We start from the raw sequence: 27,628 nt of genomic DNA, 5'->3' as shown, positions 1-27,628 counted from the left end.
GGACTCAAGGAAATGGAATGAATCTGCATGAGGGGAAGTTCAGATTAGACATGAGAGGATGGTTAGTCACTGGAACAGGATCCCCAGGGAAGTGGTACAGCCCCAAGCCCCCCAGAGTTCAAGGAGCATCTGGACAATGCTCATAGTGGTTCAGTGAGGAGCAGGGAGATGCACTCAACCAACACTACAGGTCCCTTCCAACCGGAGATATTCTATGATTCTATGAGTGTAAACTTAGGCCTTACTTTACAGAAAAACTTGGATACTTGTATAATAATAAACTTAATCAGGCTTCTAACAAAGGAAACTCCTAACAAACTGTACAGTAACAATGGCAATTTTTAATAAAAAATATATTACACACAATTTTATTTATTTTTTCCATTAGCATTTCTAACCCAAAGTAGAAACTCAGATGTAACATCCTGAAGGCTCTCAGTCCTGTAGGCAAGTAGTGAAGTGCTGTAGTTATGCTTCTGCATCAGAGAAGACTGTGACTGATCTCAGTAAATCAGGTTGTTGCCTGAAGGAGTAGATCAGGTCTCACTACTATATCACAACAGCCTGCCTCTCTTCTCTCTCCCTCCCCAAATTGGCATCCTGTAGGATCCATGAGCTGATTCCCACTCACTGTGCAGCCCACACAATCCCAGATGCTAACAAAGGTAGTTGCAATGTGAACTCTTAGAAAACAAAAGCCAACTGCAATGTGAACTCTTAGAAAACAATGTGAACTCTTAGAATACAAAAGCCAATTGCAAAACTTCCCCTTACTGACATGAGAACTAACCAGGCATCTCAGGAATCTGATGCAATACATATTTAATATACCATATCAAGATTTGCATGTGTAAGATGCTGTGATACATACAGTACCTTGTATATGCCAAATCATTGCTGCTTTGTGTTTCTGCACACCATACTGATGAAATCTGGAAATTTGGTTTAATAACCAAATGAGTTTGGTTATTAATCCTTTTACAGAGTTTCACATGTTCAAAATGCAAATGTATACAAAACAATCATGCTTATACTTACCTCCTTGTGATTATGACTCACATTATCACTTTCCTAAAATGTTCATAAAAAAACCAGTACCTTAATAAATGTATTCATCAGGATTCCACCACATCCTAAATATTTTTTCACTGGGAACCTCTTGGCTTTCCTCAACCACTGTTCCCAAACTGCAAGTTGTTCTATCAGGTCAAAAGTGGGGCCAGACACTAACCAGAATCACCTAGGTTTGAAGTGATAGTGAAAACAAGGACATAGGGATAAACTTTGTGTTCCACCTAATTGAAAGCAACCTGGTGTCTTAGGTTGCAATGAAGATGTCACCACAAGTATGTATTCTATCACCATCTGTTGAAACCAGGTGGAGCAGTGTTCTTTATCTCTTCCATGACCCATCCCTCATAACTCTGGGGGGATATCCTGTTAATGGGCCAGCTGTTAAACCAGGTGGGGCAGTTTTCTTTATCTCTTCCAGGACCCATCCTCAGTCCAGGGAGAGGTCTTCTGTTAATGGGCCATTGAGTCTCACTGCATGACTGAAAATGACATCATCTCATTGTGAGATGTTCCACCCAGGGGGAGGAGCCAAGCATTCCTACCTCGATAAAAATCTGATATTTGGAATACCAGAGAAGCCTTTTCCCACTGGATTTCCAGAGAAAGACCAGGCCCATCTACACCACAACTGGACCTTCAGAGGAAATCTACACCCTTCTACAAGATCACTGCTTCAACAGAACCACACCTGTCACTGCAGAAGCACTGCAGCCCCCATTAAATCAGACTGCTACCAACACACTGACTAACAGGGTGTCAGGTTGTATTCTGACTGTCAGTGCTGTTTTGTATTACTGCATTTTTATTTTAATTTTCCTAGTAAAGAACTGTTACTCCTATTCCCATATCTTTGCCTGAAAGTCCCTTAATTTCAAAATTATAATAATTCAGAGGGAGGGGGTTTACATTCTCCATTTCAACAGGGGCTCCTGCCTTCCTTAGCAGACACCTGTCTTTTCAAACCAAGACACCTGGATTTACTGGAGAGATGGTCCTGCTCACTTTCCTTGTCCATCCTTGACACCCCAATTCCGCTCCTTCTCCAAGTTGGAAATAAAGATTACACACAGCCTCCTTATTGTTAAAACTGATGGATGAAAAGGCTTGAGAAGTTATAAGTGGGGAGAGCAACAGAGTAGGAAAAGTGACCTTTCCCTGCTCAGTGGCTGCCTACAGCTACATTCTGTACAGTGTAGTTAAAAGCAGAGCAAACAGTAACAAAAAATGGAATCCATCCTCCATAATACTGCTTACTAGTAATGAGTCATGATATGGAAAACACCAAAATTTAAAAGGCATTTTGTAGAACCCGCAATTAGAACAAAAACACAGCACTTTCCACATCAAGTAGTTAATTACTCTGGCAGTCAGAGACTAGAGATAAACCCAAGTGTAATTTTACAGAATTCATCTTATTTTTTGAATTAAACCAGAATAAATAATTTAAATCATAATTGTGACCAATTTTGTAAGTTTTCCCTTCGTATAGTATGTATGATGACAAGACATATTTGTGCATAACTTGAGGAATGAGAGGGGCTTCATGAAATTTTAATAAAAAATACAATGTTTCAAGTTACACTTGTAAGCATCAAAACATAAGTGTACAGACATCAGACGGATCATTTTTTCCAAGGTAACTGTGTAAGGTTTTAAAAATAGTTCGTTGCTTTACAGCATTTTTGAAAAGAACATCCTTTCAAAGGAATATGTCAACAAGAACAGGTAGGATGAATACAATCATGGAGACCACAGTGGACAAGGGAACAGTCACCTGAGCTATTAGAAAGGAGCACAGGCCTTGGGTTCAAATCTCGAACAAAAGTTCCTCTTTCCCCACAAAAAGCAGATTTATGTACTATGGCAGACACGATGCAGAGGATCTAAAAGCATATTTTTGTCCTTAGTATGAGCCCTCTTTGAAGGACTCTGATACATCTTGGTTGGCAGCATCGTACTGAGCAATGAAATGTTTGAGTTCTTCAATGCATCTCTCACCTATTTCATGCAAATTCTGCCTCAGGGCAAACTGAATGGACTTCTCTAATGATGGATCTTTATCAATTAGCATCTTCACTACCATGCCAAAGGTTTCACAGTCTTGTCTGTAGACCTAGAAACAACACATTTTAGAAAATTATTAACTGCAAAAGTCATTACATTAACACACCAACAGCACTTATGGAGTTAGATCCAAATGTAACAAAAGATATTGGATTTTACACGAATTTCAGCCATAAAACTTACTGACCATTTCCTCTCTTCTGACCTGTGCTAATAAAAATGTAACTAGCTCAGCACTATCTGGATACCAAAAATAACTTTTATATGGTGAAATAGCATAATAGAGAAATGAAATTCCCCTTGCAGAAATATTTAATAAACAACAATAAAGCAAAGTACAAATGCTAAACCAGATTTTCTTTTCATTACAATATATTTAAAATAACCATGAAATGTCTAGCAATTTCAATCTTCATACAAAGCACCAATAATTTCATTTGTGATCCTTCCTAATACTTTAACTATAAGTTGCATTTAAATAATTTCATCAAATTTTGTTTGTTGGATATCTCTTTCTTATAGAACTCCTTCACAAAGAAGACTTTAATTTGTTTGGATGCTTTTAGTCACTAAGGATTAAAGAAGTCCTGGCAGTGGTTTACCTGAACCCATCTGACCTTCTCCCACAAAGGATGGAGAGTTTGCAAGTCAGTCAAGCACCACATTTGAGGTGAACTAACTCTTCATTATCTCTGCAACTGTTTTTCAGCAACAAACATATGACCATACTCTTATGCAATTTCCAAAGCAAGTCAGTGACATTGAATTTTTTTTTCCAAATTCCAGCTAAGTTTATTCATCTGAACACCCAGCAAAAAAGGAACTTGTCAAAGTATTCCAACTGCCAGATGCAGCTCATTTTCAAACCTCTTAGGCCAATTTCCATTTTAGAAAATACGTCTTTTTTTGAGGAAAAAAGCTAAAATGTTGATATTCTTCCAAGTATGATTATCTTTTGGTATTGTCTTAGAACTTTTTCACAGAGATGTGCCACTCTTTCCTTCACATTTATCTGTATTGTGGACAGAAATCATACAACTGTATTTAAGCAATTCCCCTTTACTAAAAATGAAAGAAAAAGCCAAACAAAGCACACCCACCCTAAGAACCCATTCTTAAGAACCAGTCTGAGGTCAGGTCATGCATCTTCATGTCAGAAAAATAGCAAAAAATCCCAACATTCTGTACAAAACTAAACTATTCTTAGAAACACAACAATTATCATGATACCTTTGATGAAGACAATTCTTAAATGCTTAATAGCATAGTCTAGGAAAACAGTTTAAGATCATACCCACTTTTCAAACACTGGTTGGCAAATAAAAGAGAACCTTTTGGAAGGAACTAATCTTCAGTGGAAAGTAACAGAAAAGAAGAGTGTAGCCCAAACCAAACTTGAGCCAAACATTTTTGAGTGTGGAAATGCACATGGCATTTTTTTCAGAGAGGGGTTTGTTTCCTGCTTTGTAGTTCTTTGGCAGTAAAATAACAGCACAAAAGCCAGACTCTCAGAGCTCATGCAAGTTAAAACATGGTACTTTGTAAAAAACTTCAAACAGAGAAAAATCTGTGTTACTTTTTTCTCTCTTCCCAAAGAAGAAGCTCAGAAAGAGCTGCATGGGGAGGCACACAAAGCTACCCCTGGAGGAAATGCTCTCCTTTTCATGGGTCTGCAAACTAAAGGCAAATAGTGCTACCTGCTACTTCGCCCACACACCACAAAGAACTAGCCCAGATGAAATTCTCTGACTCTTAGCATATAAATACTAGCTTGATCTAAGCACATTTTTCTTCCAAACTTTCACAAAAAAAGATTTGGAAGAGAATCAAGAGAGCCCTTGTCATCGCTGAATCTGAAGTCAGAAATCACTTTGCTGTCACAATCTGGAAACTAAACACCTTCACCTAAGAGATTAATGTTTTCAATTCTTTGTGACAAAAGACTTTTTGAAAAATAGAATTTACCTAAATTAGGGGAAGAGGGCAAAGGTGGAGCAGGAAGGCACTTTAACAACAGAAAACAAAGGAAACAGCTCAGCTCCTCTAACAATAATTGAGCAATTTTCTCTCAACAAGCTTTCTGCCCCAGCTGCTAATTCTGATCCTCCTGGTACAATCTGCCTCCATCCCAATTGTGCTGATAAATCTGTTTGTATAGCTGCAATGTAAATTGCATCACTGAGATGTTCCCTTTTAAAATTACTTCCCCCCCTCCATTAATGTAATTCAGTGATTCAATTCTAAAACCAGATGCATCAGCACAAATGAAAGAACTGTGAGCCGTGGTCTTAAAGTGAAAACTTCACAAAATAGTTTATATCTGAAGTCAAGGCACAACTACCAACTTTCAGAGATATGTTACTATGCTTTACAAAAGGAAATGGAGATTATAAATTACAAGAATATCAATATAGAATATGTTAATTAATTACAGTTTAATGGTACAATCAACTACTTCAAAAATTTGTAAAAACACTGAAAGCTCTTGAAACAAAAGGGATTGGTGGCATGACATTAATATCTATCTTTAGAGAGCACAAAAGGAGGCTATTTCTGACAAATGAGATTGTGATGCTTGAAGAAGAAAGAAAACTGCAGAAAAGATTCCAACCATGCAAAAAGAGATCTCTGTTGGAGAAAAATACTAGAACTTATGACCCAACAACATAGGAAAATAACCCTATCTTTAAAATTCCAGCTGATATTGATTTTGAGCTCAGACCATGGAAAGCTCATCTGTAAACATCTGGTACTAAAACCTGAAAATGATTCCATGTGTGGAGAAAGAAGAAATAACATTTTTAAAATGAAAAACAAGAAAGGGAATGATACCAATGACATTATTATTCTGTCTGACATATAAATCAGATAATCCTGAAAACAGCTAGAGCCACAGGGTGATTATTACCATGGCCCTAGCATACATTCATCCTCTTACCTAAGCTACAGCACCAGCATCATGGAAAGAGCGTGTAAAACTTTAGTAAGCAGATGAAGAAGAAGTAGAAACAGCTGTTCTACTTCCAAATATGTAAATATAATTTTATATACACACACTGTATATATCTGTATATATATAGATATATGCACTCTTGCTTCTCCTATCCATGGCAACTATTTAAGCTGAATTCAAGCTCTTTGAAGTGTTTTCCAAAATCAACACATCTGGCATCTGTGAGGTCACAGGATCATGAATATGCATACTTTTATATTATTCTCAAGGAATTTTAGAATGTTACATGATAGAGACATAGAGGCTCTGGCTGAGATCAGCCCTTTGCCGTGCCATTCTCCGTGTGAGAACTTGATGCAAATACAAAGTTGTGATGCACCTGCAATATATTAGTGAACACACCTCATTTATTTGAGAAAGCTAAACCAAAATTTGCACTCAGAACTGTTTAAATATAGCTAGAAGACATTTACTTCCAGACCTAGTTAGAGCAATGGAGATGTCAGTTGCCCAGGTTGGAGGCAATCAAGACCTAGAATCTCCAGGCAGAATTAAACTTTTGAGAACTCCCTCATCTACATCTATGCCAAGTTTTCACAGTGAACTTCAAAGTGCCATCAGCAGTGTCTTGAATTACAATGTATGACACTGACATGGAAAAAATTATGGATACCAAACACTCTCTTCTTCCAGCTCAGCTGTGGAATGTTCACCTCTGAACAGGAAGAAAGAGGGCCAGAAGGAAGCACATGGGGACTGCTCATGTCTTTGACTGCTACATCCCTCTTTCAGTGATAATCTAAACATGGTCTTCGCTTAAACAGAAGAATGAATAGCTTTGCTGATGGGTGAAATTATACACGGCTAGGGAATACCTTGATAACAAACCTACTACTCACTGACAAAGTCCATATAATTTTCTGACTAGCACAGCACCATGTTTTTCTTGGAAACTGTTCCAGAGCTGCAGGTTGTGCAAAAGAGCTGTTGGACAATATAAACAGTAATGACAAAGCAAATTAGAACTTAGGATGTCCTCCCCTGCAAATAACTACAGGCTACAAGAATCGTAAGAGCAATCTTGATCTCAAAATCTTGAATACCTGGCCAGCTTTATTTCAACAGCAAAACCAAATAATGGTATTCAAAGGGGATGAGGACAAGCCTTATTTCAACCCATGCACCAAGTTTCCCTAGCTTAGCTCTACAGTCTGTGCAAAGAAGTCTTTTTAACTTCTCAAGGTTACTCAGAACAGCTAAAATCACAGTATCTATTCTAAACAGGCTTTGAGGAAAAGGGAAACGAGAGAAATTCTCTGATAATTGGAATGACTCTCTGGAAGACTGGTCCCACCAGGATACAAAAGTTAGCCTCTGTATCTCTCATGTCCACAGCTTGTAGAAAGTAGAACTGAGTAGCAAATGGCAGATGCAAATTTCTCCTGATTCAGAAAGGACTCAAATGAATCTCCACTTCTCATTTCTGGGAGAACTATTCTAATGGATGTACTTTATTTTATATGCAGGTATTAAAACACTTTCCTCTCCAAATACGGTTTTGAATGACTATGACACCGTGGCACTTTTTTTGAGTGCTCTTGGAGTCATGCACACGTGAAAGCATCTTCAATAGAATTCATCCAGAGACTTGCATATGCCAGGCTTGAGCAGCTATATGCAGGAGATGGGCAAACCCCGGTGCAGAAGGGGGTAATTTCTACTCACAGAGACAAGCAGGACCAGCAAACACGATAAAGACCACGTCCATTAGGTGGATATGATGATTTAGCAAGTGAAATTGATACCCATGATTTAATCTGTGATTTCCAACATCTTGATCTTTTTCCACACAACCTTTCCTGGGGTTTTTTTTTAGTATTTTTAGCATTCCATACATTTCAAGATTCATCTAACACTCTCTCGCCTCCACCAGAACTCCTTCAGAGCAACACGACGCGAGTCTAGACTCTGAGCAGCTCTGCACCATATGCACACAGCCCACCATCAGCGCCTGTGAGTCAGTTCTCATCTTCACAGATGCCTGTTCTCAGCTCCTCATCCAAAGGCCAAAGACCCCCAAGGCTCAGTTACCACAGGGGAAGGAGCTAGGGTTGTGGCTCAGAAACCACGCTAAATAGCCTGCAACCTTTAGATACTAACTCTTTGAGAAGACCCAACATGCCCAGCAATCGCAATTTTGCATCTGTGATTCACGCAAGTCCTCATTTAATATATTATCTTTCAGAAGACAGCAGCTTTTCAGTTACTGAGGGCATATTTCCCACAAGTATCAAATACTCCATGCAAGGAGGAAAGAAGCAACATGATTCTTGGTAGTTGTTTGATTTCTCACTGAAAGGCAGAGCATCAACATGCAGAGCACAAGTACAGCACCAGTCTGAAAGCCATACCATGTCCATTCCAGACACTCCATGAGCAAACTGCTGGAAATTTCCCTCACTTCAATGATGCCCCAGGGGCCCCCTACACCAGACAGAGATAACAGCTTTTGTTCCCTCACCTAAACTATGATAGCTGGTTTGGTATAGCCCTCTGGTGGTATAAACCAGCTTATTTCCCCTCCTCAGCAGAACTAAAATAAGTCTGACAAGCCAGCCTTCTATTAACCAAGCCACATCTGTGCTAGGTTTTCCTAGCATGGGTGAGAGGTATAATTTTTCATGGGTATAATATTTCATGGGTACCTCATGGGTATGAGGTATAATTTTTCTTCTACTCCTAAGAACAACACTGATTTTTTTTTGTAATGTAGACCTAACTCTAACCTGAATGAATATGCAGTCAAATTTGCATTTTAATTGTGCATGTAAGCTTAAGCAAATTGGAAAACTACTAAACATTGAATTGCCACTATCACAGCTTTTTCTTTGTTAATGGCATCTTTTAAAAGGAATTATTCTCTCCCCAAATATCTTCTTTTTCAGTTATTTATGCATTATCTTGTAATTTTTTCCAACTGCGTAATTTAGATTTCATTAACTTACCCAAAACTTACTCTTCCAAACTTCAATAAGTTAATCCTCTACTAAAAGAGTACATAGAAATTTTCATCACTGCAGTGGCAATGTAATTGTACTGTTATGTTTATGAGTACAAAATATAAGTTTACAGCTCCACAGTGCAAAGAATGCTCAGAACTGTCATTAAACCACTTGCAGACAATTTTCATGATCAAGACATTTAAAACTGATTTTCAACCAAGATGAACTATTTTTTATGGTTACAAAAAACTAAATTGACTTCGAACATATTCAATGCTTGGTTATGATAGTATACAGTTTACAATGGCATACAATTTTTAACTATAAAATATCAAGACATGAACTCTATTCCTTTCTTAAAAACTAATTTTGCCCTGTATCTATGTAATATTTTCTGCACCCATTAATCAATGTGTTTATAGACCAATTAGATACTCGTTGAAATGCAAACTGGGGGAAACAAGTTATTTAATCTATTATGTAATAAAGAACAATTTCATGTCATTTTGCTTCTTATTGAATATATGCAAATTATTACAGTTATTTGCACTTAAATGCAATTCTGCCTCCCTTTCCAATGAAACTCTCAAGTTCCTTTTTAGGAACTTTAATAGATTTAATCAACTTTCAGAAATAACGCCCACCATTTTTGGCATCTAAATATCTGACTGAAAAGTCTCCTGGAAGCCCCTTGTGTGGAAGAGATGTTGATAGAGCCCTCGCTTTAAAAGAGATAGGAATTCAGGTTTGAACTCCACTTTCCCCTCAAGGACCAGTATTGGCAGCACACGGGGGCAGCAGGTGGGCAAAGCGCCCAGGGGAGGGTGCTGGGAACCACAGTGCTTCTGTTCAGCTCATCTACAGCACTTCACTTCTAGGTCACAGCATCACTCATCCCTGTCACTAAACTAATCTGATACAGGACATGCAGCCTGAAACAACGCCACCACGAGGCTTCCCCTTCATTTAAAAGCAGAATTCTACTATGGAAAGTGCTCTGTAAAACTGAGGGGTGGGTGTTTGTGTCAACAGTGACCAACTCTGCTGAGTTTACAAACACATTTTCAAGGCTGAAAATCAAGAGCTGGCTTGGGTCCTGAGACACTCAACTCCCTTCTTCTTCCCTTCACCATCCAAACAAAATGTTACACCTTCTCGTGACTTTGCTCAGTGCTTATAGAGCAATCTAAAAATTAACATACAGCTTTTGTATGACACTGTTGAGGAGACCTAAAGAATAACGTAATTAAAAAGCAATAAAAAGTGAAGTCCCTCAGCAAGTGCAGTACCTGTTTACAGCTGTGGTTACCCAAGGGCAGGTCTGTAGAGCAAGGCTGTTATAATTCAGAACAGTCATAGCAAAACTTGGTACTCTTTAGAAAAGATAGCCATCATTTATGAAAGCTTACAAATTCCAAGTAGTTACTCATTGCTTTAAAACTACTATACACAAGTTTTCAACAAGGAGAGAGAATTTATATAAAATATATTGCTAGGAAATCCATGTGTTTGCTTTACTATTTTTTTAATACTATGGTGGAGGACTTGACACAAATGTTTAAATGAACAAGAATTGGTACACAACAGAAATGTACATGATTATACACTTCATTTAATGTTACATTTTGGCAAGAACAAGTCTATTATTACTTCTTCAAGAAATGTCTTGCTTAGTCAAGCAGAAGTAGCTCCCATGTGGGAGAGCAAGGACTATTATGTTACATGGTTTTACTGGAGATTATTCTTTACTAAACCAATCAGACCACATAATAACAGCATTTTAACACCAACTACAGGCCCTTGGAGACCAGTTTGTGTGTGGCCTTGATTTCATAGGCTTCTTTACAACAGATGTGTTGGATGAGGGTAGAGTTATTTCATACATTAACTTGTGCGTTCCTTAGGTAAAACAGCAGTGCAAGTGTAAATTCTGCCTCTTCTTATAGAAAGTGCATGCCTTGTGCAAGGAGATGATAAATATGAAATCAATAAACCCATTGCAATTACAATTGATCAGTTTCTCACTGGAAGAACTGATGACCTCTTGAAGATGTGTCAATGACATCTTTGCAGCTCATGTATGAGAATACCCAGCTGTGTTTAAGAATGCCATGGCACAAACAACTGTGCAGCCAAGTCCAAAAGTTGTAAAAGGGTGACTATTCATATATCTAATAATTTCTCTTTGTCATATAATAATATGCAAACACAGAAACTGTATTTTTGTAGGAGCATAAATGAAAACAAAATCCTAAAAACCCTGCTCTCCAACAGATGCCAGGAAACTCCCATTAGTTGAAATACACCAGTTTAGGATTAAACAGGAAATAATCAGCTTTATGCCAAAGGAAGGGCCTCACCCTACAACTTTTTATTTATAAAATACTGAATTGATGGAAAGCCACTTCCTAAATCTGATCCACAGTAAAGTTATTGCTCCATCCAAAACAGGAAGGGTGAAGTTTATCTGCAAAAGACTCTACGTTAATTGTCGTGTTAAAAATGCTTTAAATAATTTTCAGTTACGTCCACTGACCACAAAGGAAAATGATATTCATTTAAGCTTCAGCAGAATGGGCTGTATATTAACAGCAACAATAAAATGACAAACCAATCTCTCTTCTCATAAAGCCAGACAAATATTTTGTATTAAATGTACAGCAATTCAAAATCCACATAGATTGACTGTGTTGAAGTCAAGATCAAAAATGATGCATTTGATTTTACCCAAAACTGACTTGTGATGACTTAGTTTTCCCTCAACAAAAGTCATCCCACTTTCAATTTCAACAAATATCCTCAGCTACAAATATTCTCAGATTCAACAACATTTTGTATTAAGTGGGCTCATTTTTGTTAATGGGCAATACAGCATTTTATCCTGAGGTGTGGATTGCCTGTATTTTCTCCAATTGCACAATGAAAATAAGCAATAATAAAAAACAAACAAAAAACCAACAAACCTTTCTTTCCCATTAAGAGCAGCTCTGAGCAGATTAGTTGCACAATTAACTGGCAGCAGCATTGCTAATATAAATTCAAAGTTGGTGCATCTATGAGTTTAAGAAGCAGTCCTTACAAGAGAAGATTTCCTCCCCATCACTATATAAAGAGCAACTTGAAGTTTTTCTTTAATGTTTAAAAAATGCTAAAGCAAGTATGAAATTGTATGCCAAAGAGTAGGTTTTTTCATCATATATGCAGCATAAAGAAAATACTACACAAACGTAAACTACTGTGTGTAATGGACAGCTTCTCAGAAAAGAGAAGCAACAGCTGCAAGAAGAAAAACAATTACTTCGATTACCAACATTTTATGGCTTAGTTTATGTTAAACCTTACTGCTTCTGAAGGTTTAGAATTACTTCACACATTCTATTAGCCTCACAAATCAGTTTTATTAGTGCCTCAATAACTAATCAAATTTTTTTTCAAATCCAAGTCACTGTCCTGCCTTTACCCTTGAAATAGTCACTCATTTAATTTAAGTACTCATTTAAAATCTAAAACAGAATAAACAACAAAGTAAATTATTTTGGAATACTACTCTATTTTTTTCTTAGCTTGTGCAGAGATCTATTTTTCCACATGCAGCTGTGCCAGCTGAAAAGGCTATTCCCCCTTCCCAGCTGTCAGCATCCCTATGCCAGAAACCATCACCCCACTTGTTTGTGTGAGCCAGTAATATACAGGACTACTCCTAAAATGAATTCTTAGGCAAAACCAGTCAGATTAGGTCACATGCTAGGACATCAGTTGGGCTGCAGGGAGGAATCACCTATCCTGGGTGAGAAAGTGATGAGCAGCTATGGATGACATCTAAAGAGGATGTGTATCTATAGCTTTACACTAGTAAGTCCACCTTGAGCTCATCTGGAAACATTCAAAGAACTTCCACCTAACCCAGACAAAGCACATGGGATCTGTGTTTAAATGTTTGCATATCTTAGTATGTAACTTCAGTCAAATACAAAATATATACAGAAACAGAACGTGAAGCTGGCACAATGGCTGGAGCTGGAGCAGGTAAGAGAACCTGTATGATGAAGCCTCATTTCTGATTCTAAATATGTTCATTCCTTCTGTGTTTCTAGTATTCAACACAAAAACTCTCTCCTTCTAAATCTGTTCCCACAATTCTAGTTATTTTCTCATTGATTTGGAAGCAAAAATCTGATCCAAAACTTGGTAAAAACAGAAAGCATGTCTCTCCCTAAAGAGAAAGCCACAAGAAGTAGAGATTGTTTTTTATGGTTAGTAAATCATATGTTTTAGGGCAGCTATTACCAACTGTGGTTCCAAGTGAATGTAGTACAAATTCAGCATTTACTGAGTGGATGTACCACTAACAGTATCCCATGGTACTTGGAATTAATTATTCAGTAAGTTTGGGTTACAGTCATAAGTAATACTGAAGCACCACAGTGATTAGCTGGTTCAAAAGAGCTTGGAAATAATTTGTCTTTTTCATCATGAAAAACAAACCCATTTTGTACTTAAAACCATCTTCTAAGAACACTGGCTCTCTACAGTCTCTTTTCAAGCTTTCCTTAATGAGATAGTTATGCAATGCTGCAGCATTTCAGCACAAGAACTGTTACCTATCAAACTCGTTCAAGGAATGTCTTGTGCCCTGTTCAATCCAGTGTCACTGAACATTTTCCAGAAGTTGTCTGATGGGGTGGGTGAATTGACAGAGGACAGATTGGGAGCAAACTTGGCAAGATACACAAACACACTCGTGACTTTTTGAAGTGCTTGCTTGTCTTGGGATTCTGGCATACACTGAAAAGCTTTGATTCTTTTTGAGTCTGGCTTCAATCTGTTCTTACAAAAAAAGAGAAGAAACTGGGATCATCAAATACTGTTCTGTACTGGGGTTTGTTTTTGAGAGCTTTAGCTCTGTGTTGTTCAGACAGCTTAAAGCAGCTTTCTGTGATGCCTGACACCTACAAATTTTGGTAGCAGCATGATGCAACAAATCCACTAAGTCAAAAAGTAACAGAGATATTTCCAATACTCAGGAGATAAAACTCAGAATCACAGAATGATTAAGGATGACCTTTAAAATTGAGTACAGCTGTAAATATAACAGTGCAAAGTATACCACTAAACCTTGTTCCTAAGCGCCACATCTACACATCTTTCAAATACCAGCATGAATAGTGATTCCACCACTCTACTGGGCACCCTGTTCCAATGTCTGCAACTGTTTTGGTGAATTCTTCCAAATATCAAACCCTCCCCTGGTGCAACTTGGGGCCATTTCCTCTTGTCCTGTCACTTACTACCTGTGAGAAGAGACTGATCCCCACTTGGCTACAATCTCCTTCCAGGCAGTTGTAGAGTGATAAGGTCCCTCCTGAGCCTCCTTTTCTCCAGGATAAACACCCCAGCTTGCTCAGCTGCTCCTCATAAGAATTGACTTTCAGCCCCTTTACCAGGTCTATTGCCCTTCTCCAGACAAGCTCCAGCTCCTCAATGTCCTTCTTGTAGTGAGGGACCCAGAACTGGACACAGGATTTGCCTCACCAGTGCCCAGTACAGGAGGACAGTCACTGCCCTGGTCCTGCAGACACACTAATGCTGACACAAGGATACAAGCAGTCTAGGCTCAGTCTTCTTGGATTTACTTCATGAAATATCCTATCTACTCCAACTATAAACAGGGAGGCTGATTATGGTAACAGTACTTGTTTACTGGTAACAACAGTTTAACATCATGTAAATTAACAACAAGTCAATGAAAAAAAAATGGCTAGAACAAACTAGTGGCTGCCCTCAAACTCTGTCAGCTTCCTGCAGGTTACAGATTTGATGAGTATCACCAGCAGCATTATTAATTATGGCCACTTCACAGATACAGCAAATTCTGCCTCTGGCCAATACTCTAATGTGTAGAACTTCGGTTTAGTAAATCACACGTGCAACTGAAGGTAAGGGGGACTTGTTTAACTAAACACTTAATCAAGTTTCAAATTACCACCACCGTGTTATGATTTGAAGGGACCCCCAAATAATTAGAAAATCTGTCTAAAATCTGCAACGATACTTTGCCATTTTAACCTTACCTTTAGACAGACATTGGGTATAGCGTGAATAGTCTAAAATAACAGACTTTACAGTGACACCAACTAAGTAATTTCAAGTCAAACAGCTAAAATTGTGGGAAAGAGTAAGGTAATAAGGAGGTAATACAAAAGAAGATCTAATCTAGATAATGAAATTGGAAACCACTGAACTACAAATGAAAATATTCACTGAATAAAATGTACTGTTACAACACAAACTTTTTATGCCTAATCTCTGAACAGAATATAGCTGCTGCTGATAAGGTCTACTGATGCCGGATTGATACAGTGTGTTTTGGATGAGAACAGCATGGAAAGAGAGCAGTGAAGTCTCTTCTGATAAGCAGAACCAAACAGTTTACTGCCTAAGATAAAGACAGGTTGCTAAAGGTCAAACACTTTATTGCAATAGCCAAAAGAAACAGTACCATACCATTTACCTTTTAACCTTGCATCATACAAAACTATCAAGTACTCTCAAAGATACAGAATACACAGAGGTTATTCATATAAACATATCCTGAAAAAACAAGGCATTCCTTCCTATACACAGCCTTCCAGAACCTACAACACACAAAAACCACCCCCAAAAATACCAAAAAAACCCCACAAACAATTAAAAAAAAACCCAACTAAACACAAACAATTCAAAAAAACCAAGACCAAAAAAAACCTGAAAAGCTCAAGCTAATAAAGACTGAACTATACTGTCTGGAATCAGATTTAAATTAGGAAAAATACTTAATTATTTAGAACAGAGCAAGCTAAATTAAATAAAAAACAACAATGAAAATGAATGAAGTCCAGTGGGCTTGTTGTTCCTTCAAATCACATAAAGGTATAAAGATTGCAAACTTTCTGGTTTTAAATCAGCTGGTGCGGAATTTTGCTATTTCAAGGTTAAGTGTACACAAAGAATTTATTTACCTACCAAACAAATAATTATTTAATTTATTTATGTATTTAAGAGTACCATGGACTTTGTAAAATAATAACAGCATCTGTTCAAGGGAAAAGAAGTTGCCTTCTCTAGGGTAAGTCAACAGCCTACACTCTTGATGAAGAAAACACAACAAACACTTTCCATTTGTTGGCTGCAATGCACCTAAACCTGATTTTAGAACTATTGCTTAGTTATAACAATCAGTTTACTCTCTTTATATTGCTTTAACTTAATATTAATTTTTTTCACTTGTTTACCTCTTTTCTTTGTTCTCCTTAGTTCATCAGTGCTCAGCAAATTGCACTGTGGACAAAGCCAAATCACTCTTGCTGCTCCAAAGACCCTGCAGTTGGCCAGTAAATACCTAAGAAAGGAAGCACTACTATCTCTGACTACCTTCACTCCTCCCAGAATTTCATCTGAGTCCTCTCCTTCCCCATAGCAAGTCTTCACTCAAGCTCTCATATAACCCTAGTACTCTGAAAAATAAAAAAATCATTGAAAAATATTTAAAGTCAATTTAATTATGTTAACATTTTTGCATTACCTCATGACAGAAATGCATTTACATTTCCTGCATTTCTACTAAAAAGGAAATTATAAGCAAAAGGTATGTTCCATAACTGCATGGAAACATTATCTAAAGAAAGGAAACACTGCCCACTGTATATACTATGTCCATATGCACACATATTCTTTCAGAGCTTTAATGTGATATATAACACAGCAGCTTTAAGGAATAGAGCAAAAAACTAAAGTAAAAACTTGCTTACTAGTCACACCTACCTGCTGAGTGATACATAGTGAAATTAATTGCAAACATACCAATGGAAGTTTCTATCTTTGCGTCCATAAAACCTTACCTGACACCAGACACTGAGTATTCATACTCAGGTAACATGCTAAATGTCCTTGCCCCTTTTAAAATCTTAGTTGATCCACAACAGATAAAACGAAGCTCAGCACTTTATCCCCAACAGATCCCCGCATATCTCAATATAACTCCTCAGCAATATGCACATATGTTTTGTTAGGAATACTTAGAACAACCTTTACAGTAGATTAAATACTTCTCTTTGGGATCACTGCTCTGGCTGCTTACTGTGACACGAGTAACACCCACACGTATTTAAAAGCTTCAGAGCCAGCTCAATATAATGAAACATGCTTTTCAGGGTACCAAACGTCCATCCTGCTTAAAGTAGAAAGGAACACTCCTGAAGTACAGGGTTTTTTAGTAACTTATCTGGGTCATGAGACACCAGATAATTACTTGCTTATCTCTGTTTCTGATTTTAGCAAAAACATGGTTGCAAGAAATCTCCTTCCATATCGACATAAGAAAAAGGAACAACTGTACAGTGAGCTGTAATGATGCCGAAGAGTAAATTTGACAAAAAGTATGAAAAGCATTAAAAAAATTGTCAGAGCATTTTTGAGTTATGGCTAGACCTACACTTGGGTAAGCAGATTAATAATTTAATAAAATACTCATTTTTACATTAAGTTACATAACATTTACATCTAAGTTGATGACAAATACAGTAAACTGAACCAAACAGAACAACAGCAGTGAATGGCATATTTATCAAATTTTTTAGTAAGCAATTCCAGGTACTTGATGCAGGAACGCTGCATTTCCTGCCTTACAATTGTAGCTTCCTGCAGACGCCTCGAGGGCAGCCAGAGAGGAAGAGACCAAGCTGGAAGCACCTGACTGCTCCCCACTTGTTTCTGGCACCAGAAATAGCAGCAGGTTTTCTTGTATGATGTAGCGTCTCCACCCTCCAGCCAGGGAGAAACTCCACTGCATTTGCCCATGGGCTTTAGAGCTTCTGTGGAATTAATTCCCATCTCCACCCATGTTCCCCATCTCATTCCTTCCCCCCACCCTCTTGGCTGCAGTTCCTGATCTTGGCAAAAATCTCTTTTTTTTTTTCAACTGAGAGTCCAGTCCCACCCTTGTTCATTGCTTCCCACACTCAGTTACTAACCCTACCTCTCCTGTCACCATAAATCCTTTCATCTCTTCCAGATATCCTCCACCCTCTGATTCCGAGGTCACCTCATTCCTCAGCTAGAAATAATCCCAAGAACTTAGGGGCCAGCTTGCTTTACAATAAATCTAAGTCTGGCTCCAACAGGCCAGGTGAAAGGGGCTGTGCTGAGGGTGTTTAATGATGCACTAGTGCTTCCAAGTGACTTAATTCTCAAAAATATGTAGAACCAACCCTGTCAATGTTAGAAGATGGTGAGTTGTCTTAAAGGAAGATGACAGTTCTGGTCATGGCAGCTTCATAAACTGAACAAAAACTTCTTCAAATTTTATCTTGCCTAGGATAAGAATAAACAGTTACTGTGCAAATACCACCAAAGACTACAGCTTTCTATAAATTTCTGCCTGATGATTAAACTGCTGTGTCCAAAGCAGTACTTTCAGGATACTGAATGTTCAGAGACAGTAGTGGCTTGACACACAGCACAGGGTGGCTACTCTCTTGTAGCAGCAGGCACATTTAAGGAAGCACACTGTGCTTAAGAGAACTACTTAAGTAAGTGTCTGCAAATTCTCCTTCCTTTTTCTTGATCTGATTCATGGTCAAGCCTCACAAAGACTACTGTGCCAGCAGAGGGACCAATACAAAACACGGACTAAATTCCTCAAACCATGGTGGCCACCAAACTCTTTGTAACGTGCAGCTGAAGTCTGCACTGCTACAGGTTGGTTTTGACTGCAGCACTTGCTTAAGGGGCTTCTTGATGTATAATGGGATGCAATCATAATACAGTCTCCACTGGAACTCGTACAGTTTCTGTTACTGCCTATTTTCATAACGCTTGTAACAACTAATCATCTTGGTTTATGCCTAAATTGAATTTAGTTGAAATCAGACAATAGAGTCAAAAGATACACGGCACAGATACTGAGATTGCATAAGAAAGTTTCTCCAGGAAGCCAAGTGAAGAAGAAACATAATAAAATGGGCAAATTTCCAGCTGGAGATGATCACTGAAAAGCTTGTGTCAGCATATCCTAATCTATTTAAGATTTTGTGTTTAAAAATGCTTAAGTGGATTTTTTTTTAAATTTAGGTAGTATGTTAAAAAAAAAAGTTAATACATAAATTATTTACTATACAAAGGTGGTGAACTGCTTGTGAGGTGTGTAGTTGTGGTCAAGTAAGCACACAGTACCCCGGTAAGTAGAATATTTTATGCTGTAATGAAACCAAGTATTTAAGCTATTGGGAGTAAGTAGAAGGGGAAAGATTGCTAACAAACAAATCAAACCTTGAAGAAACAGTATCAAACCCATGTATTACAGGTTATTAGTGTCATTCAGAGCAGTATTTGAAGTTCAGTAGTGCAGAAAATTAATGTATGAACACTACTTCTCAAGAAGCGTGAGACAGTAAAGAATCAGGAACAGCCCATGACCCACTCAATCTTCTCAGTATTCACTTTCTGTATTTTTTTTTCAAGTGAGGCTGACTCTATTTGCCTTTCCAAGTCAAAGTAGAATGGTAAAACAGGCACACCATGAACTTTGTCCTGTGGGGAATCCTGGCCCTTGTTTTTATGCCATATTTTGTAAAGCATGCCACTGTGACATCCATACAAGTGTATGTCCAGACAACCACCAAAGACTCAAGTCACCACACCAACGTAAATAAGAGTCAAACAAAACAGGAAAGTGATCTTTTGTGGGTCAGCAATAAATGGTGATGTGCATTAGTCATTTATACCCCAAGATAAAAATCTAATGCTTTCATAATCTTAAAGAAGCAGCACATGCATACGCAACTTATGCAACTATAGATTTTTCCCATATAATTTGGAAATTAAACTGTAGAAAAGTTCCCTATTCTGATGCCTTTTAAAACTGTAATATTACCCTGTATTTTAAAGGTCAGAGAAAATGAATAGGCATAATTTACCCATCTTTAAAACATACTGAGTTTAACCTACTCAATGGAACAGCCGCCCAAAGAAAGCGGACATCAAGGCCAGGTGAGACACTGAGATACAGCACATCAATTTAAGAACCAGGTGACAAACACAACTTGCCAGCAAAGTGTCTTTGGTCATAGATGATCCTATACTTATACATGTGTCAGTGTTGTATATAAATGAAATTACAAATGGGTTATTGGATTAAACTACAAGCACCAGGAAAGCTGTCATCTACAAAAGAAGCTTCTGTTGTATAAAGAACAGTCTGTAAAAAAAGACACACAAAACTCCATGAAACTGTAGACTCACACTTCAGCAGACTTTCCCTACCTACAGGTTTTGTGTATGACACTCTTCTGTTGCTGTCTATTTCAACCTCCTGAGGCCTGAACGTACTTGTCAGTGCAGGAGAAATGGAAACCAGCTTCCATGTCAAACATCAAGTCCTTCCTGTCACCAACCCTCTTGCCACTACCACTCGTTTGCCACTTTCCATGGGTTTTTACAAGTCTGCTCAGTTACCACCATCCCATCGTCACATAGGGTTTAATGGAACTTTCCCTCATGACACTGTGCTCTGCATGCCCTATATGTATCTTGGTTTAAGCACCACTTGGACTCCTGAATCCTCTCTTTCAGAAGATATACATAATTAGTGTTTTGAGGGTGGGGGGGAGTAGAGGTGCTAGACATCTATTCTGGATAGACATCAGTTTCTGGATCTAATTACTAGGCACATGGGACTGATTCTGTTCTTATTCTGCTTCAATCCAGGAAGCAGCAAGTTTCCCTAGTTACAATGCTGAAGAGACAGTAGGTTGTAAGAATAAATTTAATCCTCAGTGCATTGAGCCTACTAAGAGATATTTTTACATTTAATCCTTAAAACAGTTCAAAAATAAAAAAGTCACTGCTAACCTACTTTTTATATCCACCAATACCCTTCTGTTAAAACAAGAATAAGCTGGGTACCAAGTTGGAGAGAAGGATCTATCCTCTGAATTAAATCCAAGTTATTAAAACCAACAACAAAAGCCCACCATCAAAAAAACCCCAAAAACCCCAAGAAACCAACCCAAAACAAACAAGCAAAAAGATCTAACCCACAAAAACAATAACCCTCACCCCCACAGGAACTATTGCCTTTATCAAGGCTTAGACGATTCATTTCTGGTTTTATCCTTCATCATTCCCAGGAGGTTTGCCAGTGTCAATTCTGCTTATCCTTCCAAGCATCTCAACTTTTGACAGTTCTTTCAGTAGGCAATTTCTCAAAATTAATTCCTAATTGTATATCAAGGCCCACACATTTTTAGTGAGTTTCTTCTATTTCTAACACCTTTTCCAATCCTGTTGACACTCATCATCTCTTGAAACTAATCTTTCTTCTTTCCAGCCCACTCATTATTATAGTTTCCATGTTTTTCATCCTGTTTTTCCTCTTCAGGTTTCTCATAACAGAACCAGAAATTTCAAGTCAAACTTTCAAAATTTCAAGTCAATCACTATCAGCTTTTGATTGAAAAAATGCTATTTAATAAATAATAAATAACTCCTTAGATTTTCACTATTTTCACCAAGAAGTCAATCTTGTCTTTCAGATTTGAACAACATTTTTTCACATTTATTTTGGTTTCGACTAAGTCCAGCAATTTAGTCAAGTACCTAATTACTAGCCCTCTCCCATTTAAGTCTTCCAGAGATCTGCCACCAAATTGGTAGGTGGTAACACCTGTAACAACGCCCTTTAAGAATGTCTGTAAGCAAACAATCCTCTGACATCTTGCAGTCTGCAGGCTGCTTGATCAGGCAATGAAGTGCCACTACATCAAAAACTCTACATTTGTCAATGGGTTGAATAGCCAGCATTTGGTAACTTCTAAATAATGTGATCAGCATTATTTTGGCCTAAACCGTTTACATGAAAAAACATAAGGCAAACACAATCTTCAATAAATGGTGGTGAGAGCTAAAGGTGAGCTACATTTAATTCAATCCCCTCTAAGAAATACCCCACTGTTACTGGATAAATGCATACGTTTCTGGTATTAAATTCTCTTAAAAGTATTTCCCTATGAGCACTGCATATTAAATAACACTCACTTTTTATCAGCTTTCCAATGAAAAAAGCTGCTGGCAAAAATCTGCAATGTGGTAATATAATTCCTTATTAAACCATACCTTCAGGTGCTGAGCAAAATGAGTTGCACTGCTTTTGCATATGCAGCAGTTTGTAATTACGAACATGGCAGTGCACACCAAATAACCCATTAATGTCCATAGAAAGGGAATAGAACACAGCTGAACAAATGGAAAGTGCAGGATTACAACTTCTATAGCACGGTGGCCCAAACACAAGAAAAGGAAAGTAGTTAAAGTGTTCATATCCTTTTATTACTGCACGAGCGACCCCCAACGAAGGGAAGAGAGAATGATGCATCTGACTCCATCATCAGAAGGCTAAATAATGACTTTATTGTTCTATACTGTATACATTATATCTAAAGTGAATCTGCCTTGCACTCACCCTTGCTCACAACTGCACAGAACTGCACTCATCTCTTGACACTCCCGTGACTGTCTCGTCACAGTCCAGACTCACACACACACTTAGCCCTGACAGGCCAAGGGAACAAAGCATCCTCACTTTGGGTAAACAATTTCCATATTGCATTCCACTTCAGCACAACAAACGAGATAAGAATTATGTTTTCCTTCTTCTCTGCTTGTCTCACAGCTTCTCTCTGTTCAGACAGCATGTGAACACTACAGCCTTTTACAAGTATCCTGCTTTAAATAAATGCATTCGTAAGGAGAATAAAAGATACAATGAAGAAACTGACCAAAACCTTTTAGATTCTCCTTCTTGTAGTTTCACAAACATGAAAACAAAAATTTCCAGCAAATAGGTCATATTTGCAAAATTGAAGGACTCCAGCACAAAAAAAACCCCAAACCAACGAAAAAACAGAAAACAATAACAACCCCTTAAGACAAGTATGAAATATAGACATCAAATAAACATTACAATGTGACTGATTTGATTTTGTAATGGTAAAAAGGAAGTCTAGAATAAATACTAAAAGATAGAAAAATAGCAGGTCGGAATTAATATGAAAGAGGTGTCTAAGAATATGTAGAAATAAATAAATCACTTGACTTTTATACATAAGGAGAGGGATACTGATACAAGGAAACAAATAAACCACATAGGCAGATGATACAATTAAGTAAAAGAGTTATCATCAATTTTTCTGAGAAGCTTAAGGCAAAATAAAACCTGACACACATGTTTTCCTGATTAGGAAAAAATGAATTAACACACTTAATTACAACTTACATTTAAGTAAAATAAACATAAGCTCAGAGGAGGCATGCTGTGTAGTACTATGCTACCAACCAAATTAGACTGATGATGATGAGCCCATCGTTAAGGCCTTGTCACTGTGTATTAAGTACAGAAGGTTTGAAGGACAGCAGCAAAGCCAGGCAGGAGTGATAATCTACAGCTTCCCCATCTTCACTCTCATCTGGCCTCTTACTCTTGTCTGGTCTATTCCTGTCAGATACAAAGCATGTCTGACCTCATCCACAACCAGAAATAATCCTTTAATGTGTTTTTAGCTACTGTTCCAGCTCCTTCAGCTTCACTTAGCTCACCTACTTCTTAACTTATATTTTAATTAGGGGATTTTTTCTAAGCTAGATAATTTTGCCTGAAATGAGCAACAGCACAAGCAGATCAACAAGCTAATCAAAGGAAACTAACCAGTTTCCCTTGCTCAGCTGAAGTGAGCTTCTAAAAAAAAAAGATACCTCCAAGGCCAGCTCTGACATCCTCCTTCACCCCTTCCTGGACTCCCATTACTCCAATTTATTAATTTACTTATTTTACCAAAACTGCTACAACTTAAGACACTTAAGTTCACAGCCAAGCCTTACAAAACTTTTCCAATGCATTTACCATGAGCTTATCCCTAGACATAGATGTAGAAGCTACTTAATGTTTACATCCTCTTTCATCTTTATCCTGTTAAAGAACTATAAAATAGTTTTGCCTGAAGCAAAACAAAACTAGCAAAGGACACAAGAGGGGTTGGGGGCAGTGAGGAAGGCATACAGTAAACTCCCATACACTACACAAACTGTAGCTATTTTATTATGACAGAAATGTCTGTATAATTTTAGTCATGTTTTGTTGATATTAAAACCAAAAATTTTAACAAAGTCCTTTCAGTGTAAAATATCACTTTGTGAGAGGTCAGTCTTCTCTCAGAGCAGCATCTCCGGAGAACAGTCCCATTAACAAGTGTTAAGTACACACAAGCACAATTCAGCTGCTGCTATATAGATCTTACCAGAACAAGAGCTATGACAGAAGGGAAACAGGAAACACCTCTTCTTTAGAAAGATCTCTGATTTTCAGCATCTTCCAGCAACAAGGCAATCCCATTAGGACAACAGCTCATTAATACTATTGAGAACTCTTAACAAGCAATATCAATTTAGAATGTCAGCTAAAGAAGCAATTAAACTAAATGTTTAAACATTAAAAAATATTGTTCTGTTGAACATTTAAAAACATTGGTGAACTGAAAGCATACAGTCAGCCATTAAGAATAAAAAAGCATTCATTAATGTATTCATTCCTGTACTTAATTAATTCCTTAGATGCCAGAAATCTGTGGTACTAGCCAAATTGAGACAAACTCAGAGGTTTAAATTTTTTTTACATTTTCAAGGAGGGTACGTGGTAAAATTGCATTTCGTGAAATTTGTCTTCAGAAAATAACAGATTTTCAGACGTAATACATGTCACCCCAACCTGAATATGCAACATGTAAGAAAAGTGGACACATAATAATGGACTAATTAACACAGTGTTACAGACTTGATGTCTAGACAAGATAAGACATTTCAAGAATCCCTGCTACCCGTGCTCATGAAGGAAGAACAAAGAGATAGCCTTTTGTGCAACACTGATGCTGAATAGCTCCAATCATGAATTTAACACCAGGGACACATTTGTCATCACTTCCGAAAAAAACCACCACACTTCAGCACATTACATGCTAAAAGCATAAGCTGATCCTTAACTACATAAAACCAGAAACTAAACAACTCCAAAATCTTAACTTAAAGCGTAATGAATGTCATTAAATGCAAAGATATTTAAAAAGTGCACGAAATGGTTACATTAGCAAACTATACACATACATTGATCCTGACATGCAGATGCAAAATTCACTACAATGCTGTTTACGAGTAACCAGACCAATCGTTTAAGCATCTGTTTAATGGGGCTCTACTTCACCCAGCTCAGGCGGGGTGCTCAGACAACATTTAACACCTTATTTCAAAACCGTAAAAGCAAAGAAAAGAGGGAAATGCATGTTCAAAGATCTAAGGAAACACCTAACTTCAAAAAAAACCCCAACCAAATAATCAAAAAACATCCCAACCCAGAAAGTTAATTATCTCAGTTTTCTATTAAAAAACAAAAAAAAAAAAAAACCAACCAAAAAAAAAAAAAAAACCCACACCAAAACTCTCCAGAGCTTTTTATTAAGGAGAGAACATGAAAAAACATATAATGGGATATATTAAAATATGAGACACACACATTAATGTTGCACAATTTCCGCTCCATGCAGAAGAACAAAGATTGAAAAGACTGCGCCTGGATTGAAGGGAAACATTTCCACAGTACCTGCCACACAGAAGTGCCAGAAAAAACCCTATTCTTCCAACCATGAAGTGTCAGAGCCAGGGCGTTCTAGGAAATCAACCCTTCCCTGAGAGCAGCAGAGCCCACTCCCAGTGGGGCAGGTCCCAAAAGCAGGGGACCACAACAAGGAGATGGGATTCTGCACTTCAAGAATGCAGACAGAAAGTTGTCAAGAGAAGAAGTGAGCAGAAAGCGTGTCCTTGGTGGAAAGAAACCATGTTCTGGAATGTGATGGCAGCTGAGTTCAAGACAGAGAGCTCAAGACACTGGAAGAGGCTGCCCAGGGAAACAGCGGAGCCTCCTTCACTTTAAATAGGCAGGGCTCAGTTTGACAGAGCCCTGAACGCCCTGATCTAAGGCCCTGTTTTGAGGAGATGGGCTGGGGTAAGTCCTATGCCCTAGGTGTTTCCACAAGAATGTCACTATGCCTGTTGTTTCAAAGATGAGACAAAAATGCCCAGGATCTGCAGTCCCTGTTCAGAAATGTTTTCAAGCATCTGTGCATCTGCAACCATACCCCTCCTTTCCAAGTAATATTGGCACACTTCAAATGAAATATATACTTCAAAGTTTTTCTAGTTTGGGAGCGACACAGATAATTCTTGGCTCTGTTTAAACAGTGTCTGGATTTTTCCAAGCCTTTATCCGTGAGCAGAACTTCTAGTTTCCTCTCTTTATGTCAGCTTCAGTTAATATTTGCAAAGCAACTGCAGACTCCTAAAAGACAGACACTATATAGCAAACAGCAACTAGCCCTTGGTTTGACACATTTTGCCCTGTCATCATCAGCACACAAAGAAATTCATTTTTCTTCAAATGACATGATTTAGCATGAATGTTTGCAGTAAGTCCCACTTCAAATAAATAACATACAACTTTTTTCTTGATGAGCCAGGGTGATCACTTACAATCATGCTTCATTTAAAATTCTGAAACTAGCAATTGTGTTATTGTAGCTTAGAGAAAAGGCAGAGGCAACTTTACAAAAGAGTGATAGGAGCGATACGCAAGATACTGCCATGGACTCATTTAAAACAGAACACCTGTATGAATATTTCATTCAATTGCTCAAGGGATATTTTTGATTGTTTTTCTTAAGAGAAAAAACAGACTAGATCACAAGCTGCCACCTCCCTCCTGCCCAAGGCATCAGGCTGCCTGTTTCTCTGCTGCACAGCAATGGATTTGCTCATTGCGACACCGTGCATGTTCTGTCAGCACAGTTTTTTGCCTCTGGGTTTTCCCAGAGGAAATAGTACCATCCTATGAAGTACATATTTGGAAAATTTTGCTCCTTTTCCAGGTTAGAGCTTTGGAGACAAATGGATATGGAGAGGGCAAAGCAAAGAAGGCTTTATCAGGAGTGTGGAACAGTCAAGAAACACTTGGCAATCAGGCTGAGAATAAATACAAACCAAAAAGCAAACAACATTCAATCTGGTGCTCCGAGAGAAAGAAAAATTTAGGAGACAGAAGTAGAAGTAGTTCAATGGGTCAAACCTCACTTTTTCAAACATTAGCTGGGCCCTCACCAATTCTTTAACACATACCCAGTGGTACATGCCCTGACGTCATTTCTTGCTTATTTTAAATATCTAAATAAGTGTCCAGTGCATACTGAAAAACAACCTCTTGAAAATCTTGCTTTGCAGAAGGATTACAGCTTCACCATTCTTGCAGCATAAGTCTTTGCAATAAGCATTTTGTTTTAGCAATCCTCCCACAAAATTACATTCCAGAAATACTACATTAAACACTTGAATGAAATTTAACTGCAAAGAAGTCCATCGAGCCAAATAATTTTTCTGCTATTACTTGAGTCTTCAACACAAACAATCA

The 27,628-nt window shown here is 37.8% G+C and overlaps 1 protein-coding gene across 2 annotated transcripts in view; it reads right to left on the bottom strand.

Annotated features, from left to right (window-relative positions):
- Positions 1–321: 321 nt before the first annotated feature.
- The window catches only part of PPHLN1 (periphilin 1), a 62,006-nt gene continuing 34,699 nt past the window's right edge, over positions 322–27,628 (bottom strand). Inside the window, exon 10 of one of the 2 annotated variants that reach the window (XM_064422469.1) lies at positions 322–3,187. In XM_064422469.1, coding sequence (XP_064278539.1) covers positions 2,978–3,187 — 210 coding nt within the window. In that variant the 3' untranslated portion in view covers positions 322–2,977. Of the gene's footprint in view, positions 3,188–16,553; positions 16,587–27,628 lie in introns of those variants that run through there. The other variant, XM_064422470.1, reaches the window with a different exon arrangement.

The sequence above is a fragment of the Passer domesticus genome, chromosome 5 (assembly GCF_036417665.1).
Source record: "Passer domesticus isolate bPasDom1 chromosome 5, bPasDom1.hap1, whole genome shotgun sequence".
NCBI lineage: Eukaryota > Metazoa > Chordata > Aves > Passeriformes > Passeridae > Passer > Passer domesticus.
Note: the sequence above shows the minus strand (reverse complement) of the source record. Positions and strands in the feature narration are given on the sequence as shown.